The sequence below is a fragment of the Drosophila subpulchrella genome, chromosome 2R (assembly GCF_014743375.2).
Source record: "Drosophila subpulchrella strain 33 F10 #4 breed RU33 chromosome 2R, RU_Dsub_v1.1 Primary Assembly, whole genome shotgun sequence".
Classification (NCBI taxonomy): Eukaryota; Metazoa; Arthropoda; class Insecta; order Diptera; family Drosophilidae; genus Drosophila; species Drosophila subpulchrella.
Window position 1 is genome coordinate 16,970,649 of NC_050611.1, and position 13,225 is coordinate 16,983,873.

General features: G+C 35.8%; 2 protein-coding genes across 5 annotated transcripts in view; both read right to left on the reverse strand.

Moving 5' to 3' along the window:
- LOC119549353 (flocculation protein FLO11) overlaps positions 1-13,225 on the reverse strand; it is a 40,700-nt gene that overhangs the window by 7,464 nt on the left and 20,011 nt on the right. For all 4 annotated transcript variants that reach the window (XM_037857339.1, XM_037857340.1, XM_037857338.1 and 1 more), the window contains exon 3: positions 4,794-5,032. In XM_037857339.1, the coding sequence (XP_037713267.1) occupies positions 4,794-5,032 (239 nt within the window). The remainder of the gene's footprint in view (positions 1-4,793; positions 5,033-13,225) is intronic.
- LOC119549354 lies at positions 7,847-8,527 on the reverse strand. The gene has a single exon (XM_037857343.1). It carries the CDS (start codon positions 8,411-8,413, stop codon positions 7,904-7,906), a length of 510 nt encoding a protein of 169 aa, XP_037713271.1. The 5' UTR covers positions 8,414-8,527; the 3' UTR covers positions 7,847-7,903.

A 13,225-nucleotide genomic window follows, 5' to 3' on the forward strand; every position in this document is an offset into this window, starting at 1 on the left:
GCTTTTGGGTTATTGAACTTGTTGTTTCCACTTCATTAAGAAATGGCACACATTAATCTTATCTTGAAGAATCTTGGCTTCTGGTGCTTGAACTTGTTATTATAATTATGTTAATGTTATGAACTATATTTAAAACAACATAGCGTATCTTAATTAGGCTTTCTTTTAAATTAGAAAGGGGTCTATATAAAACTTAATGTATTAAAGCTTTGGTAAAAACCTACTTATTTACATTAACAAAATTTGAATCATCCTCGGAAAGTACTATATGAATCATGGTGAATCAGAAGTATTTTAATGGATCAAGGCAGGAATTTACCAAATTGTTTAGTCATCACCATATCCATATCATCTTGCAATGTTCCCTATAAACAAAAAACCAATCATGTAAAATTCCCAGGGATGATTATAATGAAAACCAACCAAGAAGAAAAGTAAATTTTCAATTATATCGACAACTTTAATCCCCTCCAACGTGGGACTTTCTTAAGCTGGCATAAACCAACTTTGATCGAGGCTTTTGAATTGATAACCCCCAAAGTCCCCTCGAGTGACAGAACTATCATAAGCAGGGTCTTAAGCGATGACAAAGTCCATAATCTAGGCCAACTTTAAGTGGGTGGAGGCACTTGAGTGTTCAGAAAAGATCAGGCAAACCCTTCTCAAGCACCGCCAACAATACCATAGAGCTCTAGACGGATTGCCAAAGAAATCAACAATGGAAATCGATTGAAAATATTTGATTCAAGTGTATCAAGGTCGTTGGAAACGATATCCAGCTCCACCAACTCACTAATTATCCAGTCGCAGGGGCCAAAATCCAAATTACCGCCAGTACTTGTTGTTATCCATTATTATTGGTGTATACTATATGGTATTGTTTGGGCTGGTTTGGTTTGTTGTTGGCTTTTTGAAAGTGTAGTTGGGCCTTTTCGACTGCATTGGCTCTAAAAGTTTTGCTCTGTTAAGCAAATTGCATACAAAACGCGAGTTTTGTTGCTAAAAGGTGCATTTCAATGCATTTATTTTTCCGCTTCTTGGCGGACCAGTTTACGCATCAGAAAATTTACGTTTCCCTCCCACCATTCCCAAAGATTTTCTCCAATCTTCAATCCGGGGGGCCCCAGATTTTCTTTCCCCGAGAGAAATGCCAACGGACTTACTCTGATTAACAGACATTTAATGGGCGGCTCTACTAATGGCAACACCTTCTCATTTGAACACAGAAAAAAAGGTTTGTATGTTATGGTTATAATATAATTATATTGTTAATATATTATATTAGTTATAAGACCGAAATATTTGTTACCATTTTTTATAATTTTAAGATCTTTAATCTTTATATACCACTTGGTTTATTAAATGAAAATTGGATTTCCTTCTTTATCAAATAATGATCAAAAATCATAATAAATATAATTAAAAATGGTTTTATAATTTTAAGAATCCACGCTGACCCTTAATTAACTGAACTTATTATACTACAGGTATACAATTTTTTCCCAATTATTAAACTTTAGTAAAGGTTTTAGCTTTGTATCAATTTAATTTCTAGTATTAAAGGAATAATATGCTATCTCTTCTTTCAAGATATCATCCAAAAACTCTCCACAGTATATATTTTTAAGTATTTTTTAATGCAGAGATAATAACATATTTTCTTTCAGTTTAGCGTGGGTTTGTGTGCTCTAATGTGCTCTCATATCGAAATTTCACTGCTCCATTGTCAACAGTTGGTCGGTGCTTTGTGTGTTAGTTGGCGAGTGGTGGAGTGGCGGTGAAGAAAGCGATCGCCAGTCGGTGGGGAAATTAAAAACAAACGTTTCTAAGACATTTGTCAATATGGCATATAGCATAATGAAACTATGAAAGCTTCGCTCACGTCTGTGGAAAGCCGTCGAGCTGAGGAAGGGGGTTATTGCACCGCCACTCATTTCAGACATTAAGACGCACTTTCCCCTTAGACCAACACACTCTACACACACTCGACTTGGCCAATCAGCCGTCATTCAAACACAAATCACAATTTTCCATTATGTTTTATGATAAGTTGATAGGCTCAAAGGGAGGGAGTCGCTGAAAGGATCTGTTCAGTAGCTAAGCTTCTTTATCCGCCTGAAACTGTCTTCATTCATCATTCGGAGATACGAATGTACGTCCATGGATTCTTGGGAGCTACCTTATCTGGTCAAGAGCCAGGTTAATTGAGTTTTTCGATGGCTCATAAACAAGTCAGTTCCATTAGGTAAGGTGGGAGATTAATATGTTTTCGAAAAACGAAGTTTGGAATACCCTAGGAAATTGATGATGTCTTTACTGTAAGGAGTTACTTGCTTTGGCTTGGAAATGTAATCTACTACACAGAGAAAATTCTGACGTTCTCATCTGAGTTAAAAATGTTCTTAAGAATAGAACGACATTTTTAAGTTGAAAATGTTTTTATTTTGCTCGAATCAAGTTGGATTGGCGTTATTTAAGTACATTGTATGTACAAATAAACTATTAGTTCAGTCCTTAGTGTATACTTAACAAAAAGTTGTTAAAAAATCTCAATTTAACTTTTCTCTTCTCACCATTTCGTTCTTATATTGATACCAAAATGTACTTACACGGTTTTTAAGAACGAATGTTCTCAATTCAAGAACAATGTTCTTGGATACTTCTCTCTGTGTAGTTTTTATGGATATTCATATTCCCGCTTTTAAAACTTTTATTCTTATGGGCTCGTAACTTTAATCCCTATTTCCTAATGGCCTTATGACAATTGCTTAAATTATAACTAAATGGATGGTTTCATAAAAAAAAACATTCATTTGATTCAATATAAAAATTCATACTTATAAGCATGATCTGAAGAAGATCCCTTTTTCAATCTTTTAATTAAAATTAAAGCAAGTGTCGTTTAACCAAATCTTAGGTAATATTTTTTATTATTGGTTCCCATAATACTTTTCCACTTTCCTTTTCAATTTCACAACTTTTCGATTCATAGAAAACATTCATTTGATTCAATATACAAATTCATACTTATAAACATGTTCTGAAGGTCCCCTTTTCGAACCTCTTATTGAAATTTAAGCAACTATCTTTAAACCAAATCTAAGTTAATATTTTTCATGATTCCTACTGGTTCCCATAATACTTTTTCACTTTCCATTTCAATTTCACAACTTTTCGATTCATAAAAACATTCATTTGATTCAATACACAAATTAAAATTTATAAACATGATCTGGAGATCCGCTTTTTGATCCTTTAATTTAAATTTAAGCAATTGTCATTTAACCAAATCTAAAATAATATTTTTCATAATGACTCCAATTGGTTCCCACAATACTTTTCCACTTTCCATTTAAATTTCACAACCTTTCGATAGTACCCTCTCCAAGTGTGTAACCAAATCAGCAGCACAATGCGAGTGGCGTGGCTCCAGATTGTGAATTGTGCAGTTCGGGATTGATGGTGCAGCAATCTCCAGCGAAGACCCCTGCTGGGAGGCACCACCTCCTTCTCTTTGGGTCCCCCAATACCAATTCAATTAGGGCCAAAAGCTGCGAGATGCAAGTTGCAAGCTGCAGGCAAAGTGCGTGCTCATCGCATTCGCTGACTGGCCATAAACAATATGAGTTTACACTTTTTTCAATTAAGAAACAACACCACTTCGCGTGGCTTTGAATACCCAACAATTGCTCACGCATATATTCGTTGATATGCAGAAGCCGATTCGCTTTGTTTGCCTTTGGTCAAGTGAAAGTATACTATATACAGCCATCCGAATCCAAATGGCCAGCCTGCAGTTCCCGCCATTTCGTTCACGCATATATTTTATATCTATAATTTGATTGTAGTTTTTGTGTTGGGAATTTATTTGTTTTCGACGTGCTAGCGTGCCACCTACGGATATTTTTTAAAAGCAACTAACAGTTTTTGACAGTCGCGTGCCGTAGAAATAAGTTAAACATTGAAAACATATGGAGAATTATGTTAACATAGGTGAGCGATAAAAGAGAAAGGCTGACCTTTGAAGATCCCTGATGTATTGGATCTTTAAACAAGTATGCTAGGTTTAGAAACTTTATGACAACATTAAATATTATTAATTCTTCTTTGTTTTGAAGAATTTAAACTTCATTGTGTTAAAGATTTTTTGCATGGTTAGGACTAACAAATATGTTACCATGGTTGCTCTGAAGAATTCGCGTTTTCATTGTTTTGGAGAAATTATGTAAGAAAAAGTATAGTTCTTACCTAATTTTAGACTTTTGTTATTCGATCAGAAAGCAGCATTTATTTTCTTACTATTAAGTAAAAGATGATGAATTATTATTAAAATATGATTTTTAAAGGTACAACTCTTACTTTCCCTGTTTAGTACAATCTTTTATTATTAATATTTTTAAACACTCTCTAAATAGATATGAATTGAAACTCTTTGATCCACAACGATCGCCAGACATTGAATTTTATATCCTAATAAAGCTCTTTCGTGTCACGCCACCATCTCAATCGCCAAATGGCAATTTAAATTCCGGCCTGCAATTTTGGTCAGCCAACTAAATCAAATTTCATATGTGGCATGTGGAAATCCTTTTGCATTTTGCATTCGATTTGATTTCATTTTTGGCGTTGATTGACTGGCGTGCCTAGAGCCCACAAAAAATTACAAGAGAAAACCCCAAAAAAACCCCCACTTAATTGCCTAGAGCGGAGCTGCTTGAACGCCCCCTTCGACGAACAAGGAAATGTTGTGAGGAAATAATTGAATTTGAATTTGGTGCAAGCGAAAAACTTACCGCAAACTGGGAACTACCGCCTCCAAATTGAGTTCCGAATGGCGAGGTGGCCGCTGCCGGGGATTGCTTGGCATTTTCGTTGGCTATGAACAGGAGCTGTTCCTGGTAGGAGCCCGGCGATGGGGAAAATCCGCCGGAACTGGCCCGGAATCCACTCAAAGATTGCGGCTGCTGGCGCGGAAAGGTTCCAGCCGATGGCACAAATCGATTTTGCGATGGAAAATAGTAGCTGGAAGTATCTGAAGGTCACAGAGTTATTAGTCAATAGAGCGTAAATGTGTCAACAATCATTTAATTTGTTCATTTCAGCGCCTCTGGCATCGTTTAGCCATGAGTCGCACTGCCCCCAAAATTCAAAAATCATTGCTCTTAATTGCGCTAAAAATGTAATAAATAAATAAATAATGCCCGCCGGCTGGCACCTAATAAATTATTTTATTTTTTGGGTCACATATTTGTCACAGCATGTGCAGTGGGGCAAAAAAACCATTTTTCTTTAAGGAAAATGGTATTTTTAACTTAAAAAAGCTATAAAATATTATATCAAAGTAAAAAGTAGGTAAATTTATTATTATTTTTTTATTTTAAAAATTAATTGAATATAATAGACAATTTTTCTAAAAGGAAAATAGTATTTTTAACTTTAAAAAAACTATAAAACATTATATCAAAGTAAAAAGTAGATAAATATATTATTTTTTTTTAATTTAAACATAAATTTAATATATTAGACAATTTTTCTTAAGGAAAAATAGTATTTTTACTATAAAATATTATATCAAAGTAAAAAATATATAAATATATTCCTTTTTTTTAATTTAAAAATAAATTTTTGGTCAGAAACTGTAACAATATGCCCACTGTGCCTGGCAAAATAAAATATTTTGTCTCTTTTTGTCAAACAAAAGTGAATGTGAATCAAGTGAATGAGTGGACTGATTGGTTGAAAATTCCCTCAGGTAATTACTGGTAGGTGGGGATTTTTGCCGATGGCGATTTTTACTAAATAAAAGTCCCAAAATCGAAGAGTGAACCTTAAACTGTGTTACATCGATTTCCCCATAAATATCCCATAATAATAGCCTATTATATTTTGAAGATTTTCAAGTAGTTAAGCTAATAACACCCCATTAAATTGTTAAATTTTAAGACTTGTTTGTCCCATTTTTCATGTTTACTTTGCCGCATCTTTGGCGGCTTATTTTTGCACAATTCTGCTTTTTAGTTGAGTTAATAAATGATTGAAAAACGAAAGTATAGCAAAGACTGCAAGCGGATATTAACATAATTGGCGATATTGGCGAAATATTTCGTGTGGCATCGAGAAGATAAAATGGGGAATAGACGGGGTAAAGTAGTCAACCAACTCTGCGATAATGTTGCATGCGTCACAATCCTGACTCTTTGACCCACAATGTCTTGCCTTAAAAAAAAAAAATAACAAACAAGAAAATGCAGTTGAGCCACGCAAACTTCAGTTTTTTCCTCGTGTGTCGACAGATTTTCGAGTCGCTAATTGAAAATTGAAATATCATATGGCCGCAGTATTTCAAACGAAATTGCAGCAGCGATTCATTGAAAATTTTATCAGACGAATTTATGCAAGAGCCCCCGAGGTGGGGACTTTGGAGTGGGGACTACGCCTATGTACGTTTATACAAGTCGATTTTATATGTATTTATCTGGCACTCTTGGGCTTCACACCTTGTTTTTTTTCTACCTGAAACGCTTTTAACTAGAAGTAATTGCCGTTTATTATCGCATCTAAGAACGCGACGAGGCGTCGCATGTCTCGCACATTTGCCAGTTTTTGGGTTGTCGAAATGACTGACTGGAGATTAGTTTAGGGTTTGCATTTGATTAATGGCCCAGAGATCTGTCAGAAGAAATATAACCGAAAATTTGTATGCCAAGGCAGTTGCAGCAGCCAAGTGAGTGTTTATTTAAGGTTGTTTCAACACGCCCACTTCCGTTGTTTTTGAACTGAGTAAATCCGCAAGTTGTCAAAAATTGATTGCTATAAGGTCGATATAACATTTTTGGGTTTGTACAATTTTTAAAATTAATATAAGATAAAATCTAACAAATTATATATATATAAATGTTTTTTTTGTGCGGAAGAGGGGCTTTAAAAAAATAAAGAAAAGAACGTTCTTCTGTAGGTTCTCTACATTAATTTTACATCCACTTTACTTCTAGATGCACTGCTTGCTCTCCTGCTTGACCACTGCTTGTCGTGGTGGTAGGGTTTAAATTTAGACCATATAAATTGAGAGAGGTTGATGGCGCTGCGGTCTAAGTTCTTAGTTCTTGGTAGAATTTTGGGTCCCGAGTTCAAATCCACCGACCGACCTTCCTAATTTATAATCTTAATTACATTTTTCCTTCTGCGCTTGGGCAAGAGTGGTTACTATCTCAAGCGTAGCTCGCTCTAATCCGCAGAAGGTAGATTAAATCGTTCATTCTCCATTGCCGTTGACACTGCATTATAGTTCCATTTCTAAGTGGGCATTGCAGTTCACATGTGGGTGAATACACTTTGTTTTTCTCTATTTTTATTTGCAGGAACACCTTTTCTGGGGGAAATATCTCATTAGCATTCCGTGTGCACTTGACCTAAAATCGAAAAACCATCGAAATACATTTAAAAATACGCCGATTCCATGTCGTGACACATTTGCCTATTTCTGGACAGAATTTTACGAGACGTCGGCAACCTTCGGGCTCTTGTCGCATAAATAAGCCTATCGATCGTAATTGGAATTTATGGTAATTGTGGTTTGAGGATCCAATATGTGTGAGCAGAATTTATGATAATCTGAAAATCACTGTTCAGTTTGGTAGGCAGAGAAAATCACTTCGAATATGTAATCCATGTGTTTTCAAACATATCTTTAATATTTTTCATTTACGATTTTTATAATTTATAAAATTAACATTTTCCATTTGATTTAGTAATCTATTAAAATACTTAAAATTTATTCAGTATATAAGGGATTTAGGAAGGCTAGACCTTTCACCCTTTGTAAAATCATTTTTATAAAGATTTAATATATTATTAAGTCTTTTTACCTTTTTTTTACTACCAAATTTTGATTACAGACGTAATATTACAGTTTTGAAGACTTTTGACGATAGGGAACGTATTTTGGCAAGGTTCTAGAACGATTTTCCTTTCTTTTCCTCGGACTTGGCAACGGAGTTGGCCTTCGGGCTATCATCTTGGGGCGCAGAATCTTTAAAGAGGGTTCCACCAGGATGACTTTTCGTTTACGCTTGAATTTACTGCTGCGCAAAACCCCATTTTGCAGAGGTTTTTCCTTATAAGTTTTTTTTACTTTCATATCCTTGATTTTCCGCTCCTGGGATGTCTGAACTCTTATTTTTATTAGGTACTTGACTTTCAGTTTCGGAGGCAGTTGGTGCCACGCCTTGGTGGCCTGTCTCAGAAGTTTCTTGTCAGTTTCCAGGTCTACAGAGCTCATTCCTTGCCACTCCTTAAAATCCCTGAGGAAATATTCAGGTGGACTATGTGATATTTTCGTTTTAGGCCCTGCTGCCGACTGAGAATCTTCAAACTTGCCAATTTGGCTGCTTGTCAAGCTGTCATCCAAGTTCATTTCGCTACTTAGTTACTGGAAATTTTGCCACAATAACTCGAATTCGTTTTTCTTTCTACTGGCCTTTTGTTCAAGGGTCTCTCGATGTGACAACAATACCATTGAATGCTAGGGCACAGGCTACGGCCACTACAATGGCTTTCAAATCCGTTTCAACTTAGCCGCCCTGTTCTAACTCATCGACAAGGTGGCTCTCAAACTGTCTTCTGCATTTGGCATTTGGCGCAACTAAACGAAACTAAAAAAAATATATAAAAAAAGAGTGGAAAATGATCGAAACAATGGGGCCGCAAACGATCGAGGGGCGTTGTGTGGGCCAAGCGGTTCAATGCAATACCATTTTCAGCCGGCGATCGGTGATCGGTAATCGGTATTTGCTACCCAGACTGGTCACGTCAAGTGCTATTCCCCCAGCACAGTGCTTTATAGTTGTGTTCTGCTTAAGATTGCTATTAAAATTTTTATTTTTAAACATTTATGCTTTCCTGAGGCATTAAGTCGTAAAAGTATAAAGTATAAAGCTTGAACACTAACTAACTACACACTTCTGTGACTAATTCTTTATTACATTCATAATGGTTTTTTATATTAAATCAGCCCAAATGATTTTAGTTTAATGTGCAATGTATTTGTAAATCATGTTCTTCATAAATAAAACACTCAGTTTTTTATATTTTGTCCTTGCTTTTTTATACACTCCCCCTCCAAATCATCTTTATCAATCAACTTTATATTTGCAGCTAAATTTAAACATATTGTTTTTAATAATTAATAATTTAAAATAGATGTTAAAAATTTTAATAAATGATTTCTCTGAAATCATCTTGTCAGAATCATCTTTATATTTGCAGGTAATTTTAAACGTATTGCTTTTAATAATTGATAATGTAAAATAGATGTAAAAAATTTGAATAAATGATTTCTCTGAAATTGATAAATTAAAAAAAAGCGACTAAAACCCCAATGACATTTTCCATCAGTTTACTTTATATGTAGGATTTTCCCTATGATTAATTTCATCAACTTCACAGGTATTGGTTTCAACTTTAATTAAATAACTTAAGCAAACCCACGACCACTGTGGCATATTGAACCCCTCAGCTTGACATTTTCAGTTTTGCAGCAAAGAATTTGAAATTTGCACGGCATTATAGTCGCTATTCCCCCCGATCTTGTGTAGTCGACCGGCTATATAGATAGAGCTGGCTATTGGGGGCTTGAGAGCAGCCGGCTAATTACGCCAGTGACAATAGCCCGGGCATTTTCAGATTCATTATATCGCACTGGGCTGGGCTGGTGCAACAAATTGCGAAAATAAAAGCATGAAATCTTGTAGCCTCTTCTTCATTTGTATTTTTTCTCCTTTTATTTTTTTTTTTTGGTTTTTTGCTCGCCCTGTTTTTTGTTTTGTGCGAAATGTCAAGCCATGGCGCAAATACTTCACCAGAAGTGCAACAAAAGCGAAGCAAACAAGAAACAGCAACAAATGACAGCAGAAACAAGTTGAACTTTACGTTTTTCTTAACTTTAATCAAGTTTCTTGGCTGCGATGCACTCGCTATTGTTGTTTTTATTGTTCAAAAGCCGCTTCTTCGTTTTTTTTTTATTTATTGAAGGTCGTCGCCGTTGCCTGAAGTTTTTCAATGAAGCTCAAAGATTTTGAAAGTTCCAGGGGCTAAAATATAGTGTAAGTAAGTGCTGAACAAAGAGAAGAATATTATTCTAGGCATAGCCTATTATGGAATATATTCTCTAAAAATGACTCAATATAATACCACATTTTAATCACGCCTCTCATTAGAGGTAATCAAAGACCCAAGTTAAGACACTCCCACATCCATTTGCCAGATAGTTAAAACTATATTTACCCAGGCCTAGGTGACTCCATAAATACTTAGTTGCTCGGCCAGGCAGAACTCATTTCCTAGATCTCTGACATCATATATACGCGCCCAGTTCATTAAACCTCATATTATTATCTCTTTTTGTTTGACAAAATTTCATTTAATTTACTCACTTTTAATGGACTCCACAGAACTGATCAGAGCATAAATACGAAAGATAACATACAAATAATCATAAAAAAAAACTAACAAAATTGAAAATGAAAACCAGAAACGAGAACAATAAGCTTCCGACAACGACTGGCGATAATATCAAAGACAAATAAACCTGAGAAATCTTTCAAGAAGTGGACAGCGTTCTTTCGGCGGCGATTCGCTAATTAGAAAATAATGTCCGAAGGCCCCAAGGTCAAGATGGCGAGATGAAAGTGAGTCAGCCGAGAGATTATTAGCACTAATGGGTTAACTTTTTCTGCAGCTTCACCCACGCAAGATCAACAAGTTTGTTGCCTAAGTCTTTTGTACACATGCAAGTTTGTCGCCCAAGTCTTTTGTTTACTTTCCTTAGATCATAGAATTTGGCTTAGTCGTTGCTACACCATCTAATGATTGCATCATGCAAGTTTGTCGCCTAAGTCTTTTGTTTACTTTCCTTAGATCATAGAATTTGGCTTAGTTGTTGCTTCATCATCTAAGGATTGCATCATTTTAGGCGTTTGCCCAACACACATCGTGCACATTCCGATTTAGTTTTTTTATTATATTTACTAATACTCCACCGGCAGTCGGTTAATTACATATGCAAACTTGTTACACAAAGTAAACCGAATGCGAGCAGTGAATACAGTGAATACAGTGAGCAGCGCAACTGCAAAAACCTCAACCAAAACAAAGAAAACTGTTGCAAGGCAACTCCACTGGCCAAACAGCTCTCCAGCTGGCTGGCTTTTATTGTTGGCCAAACATTCGAGATTGGAGCACTGGAGCTCTGGGCGGGGGGCACCACCAACCAGCACCCACTGGGCTGGCCATAAGAGTGTGGCAAGCAGCCAGCAAGTAGCAAATGGCAGAATGCAAAAACCCCAAACAGTTTGTCAGCAAATAAACAAATTTTACATCTACCCATTGGTGGAAAAAATAGGAAAATATTTGTTGAGGTAGCCCGCGATGTTTGTGCTTCGATAAGTGGCTAACAAACAATGCCGAGTGAGTAAATAAAAATGGTTAACAATTCACGAAGGAGTTGAAGTGATCTATTTTGATTAAAAAACAAGAGATATTCGAGAGATACATATGGAAGTTGTTTAGTTATTGGCTTGAATAACCATGGTTTTGTATGGATTTTAAGTGTGCTCTAATCAACGAACCTACAACTTTAAAAACTTTATTTTGAGAGTTTTGTATATGAAAAAAAAAAGTTTGAACAAGACGTTTACACATTTTTTATCTGTATCGGTTTAAATTTTTTAAAAATATTTTTTTTACATTATTCAATGGATAAATTATGGATTTTTTCGTGTATGAAAATGGCAATATTTGCATTATTATAAAAAACACTTTATTTACGAAGTAAAATTTACTAATCAGAATGATTTACTGGATCGTTGGAAAAAGAGTTTTCTCTTCTTAGAGGGCACCATGGCTTAATGAACTACACAGAGAGAAATATCGAAGAAAATTGTTCTTGAATCGAGAACATTCGTTCTTAAAAACCGTGTAAGTACATTTTGTTATCACTACTGACACTACTGACTGGGTTAATAGATTATTTGTTGAGATATATGATACTATGCAAATACCGCCAATTCAACTTGATTCGAGCCAAATAAAAACATTTTTAATTTAAAAATCAAGTCATTCTATTTTTAAGATCATTTTCAACTATAATGAGAACGTTAGACTGAAGATCTTGACGTCTTAAGCAAAATATGGCTTACAAGAAACAATGCAGTAAAATATTCATAGATGTTTTCCCTTCGCTAATTTATACAGAAAATCAAGAGAGTTACAAGAACATTCCCCATTTCCACATCGCAAAAGCGGACAGCAATCGTTGATCATTGCGACTAACATGACAGAACCCTCTAATTAAACACCTTCTAAAGCAACCCAGAGTGGAGGAAGTGAGTCCAAGACTTGTCACCGGGGAATGTGGCTCTGTCGGGAAAGAAAACCAAAGACAGCTCCACACCCTCGAAGCCAGAGTCAAGTGTCGGTTTTGTAATTGGCCAGCGGGCAGTGGTAGAACCACCCATTCCACACCCCCGCCGAAGTACTGGCAATTACATACAATTAAGGCAGAAATAATTGCCCGGCCATAAACCGGTTCTGGCCGGGAATTAGAATGTGGCTCGATCGGTTCTAGTTCCAGGTTCCAAGTTTAATTTCAATTCCACTCCGAGTCGAGGAACAATCGCATTCTAATGGCAATGTCCTTGGCTGGGGGTTGTTTGCATAAATGATTGATTGGAATTTTCGCTTTTCGTTGGCCAACAGCAGGCGGATATTGTTTATGTGGAGTCGGAAATGGGGCTCTCTACCAAAAACATACAATAAATCAATTATGAAAACCGGAAAACCAGCGAACGGGCCATTTAAACTGGTTTGAAATATGTACATTTCACAGTTTGCTTATATTTTTCCCTATTTCTTTTTTTTTCTTCAACTAACAAGTTGGCTATTTGCATAAACAGTGCAACTTGTAGAGCAATTATACGCAAATTTTGGTCAATGGGCGAACAGGTTGGCTTTTCTGGTGAATGCGAAAACTATGGCAACAAAACTGGGTAACTATAACGCAGACTCTTGCGAGCTGTTTAAAATGCTAGCAGGTGCTTAGATGATATTCGTATTATATAAATTAAGAGTCGGTGTCGCTTTCCCACCCCCTCCCCGCCTGGGAACCACTCGTCATCCAAAAAAATACCCAAAATTGAAAGCATTTTTCGGTGGAAACCGCATAAATTTG

Coding starts and splice junctions, on each gene's coding strand:
- LOC119549354 (XM_037857343.1), bottom strand. CDS start 8,413: ATGAACTTGGATGACAGCTTGACAAGCAGCCAAATTGGCAAGTTTGAA.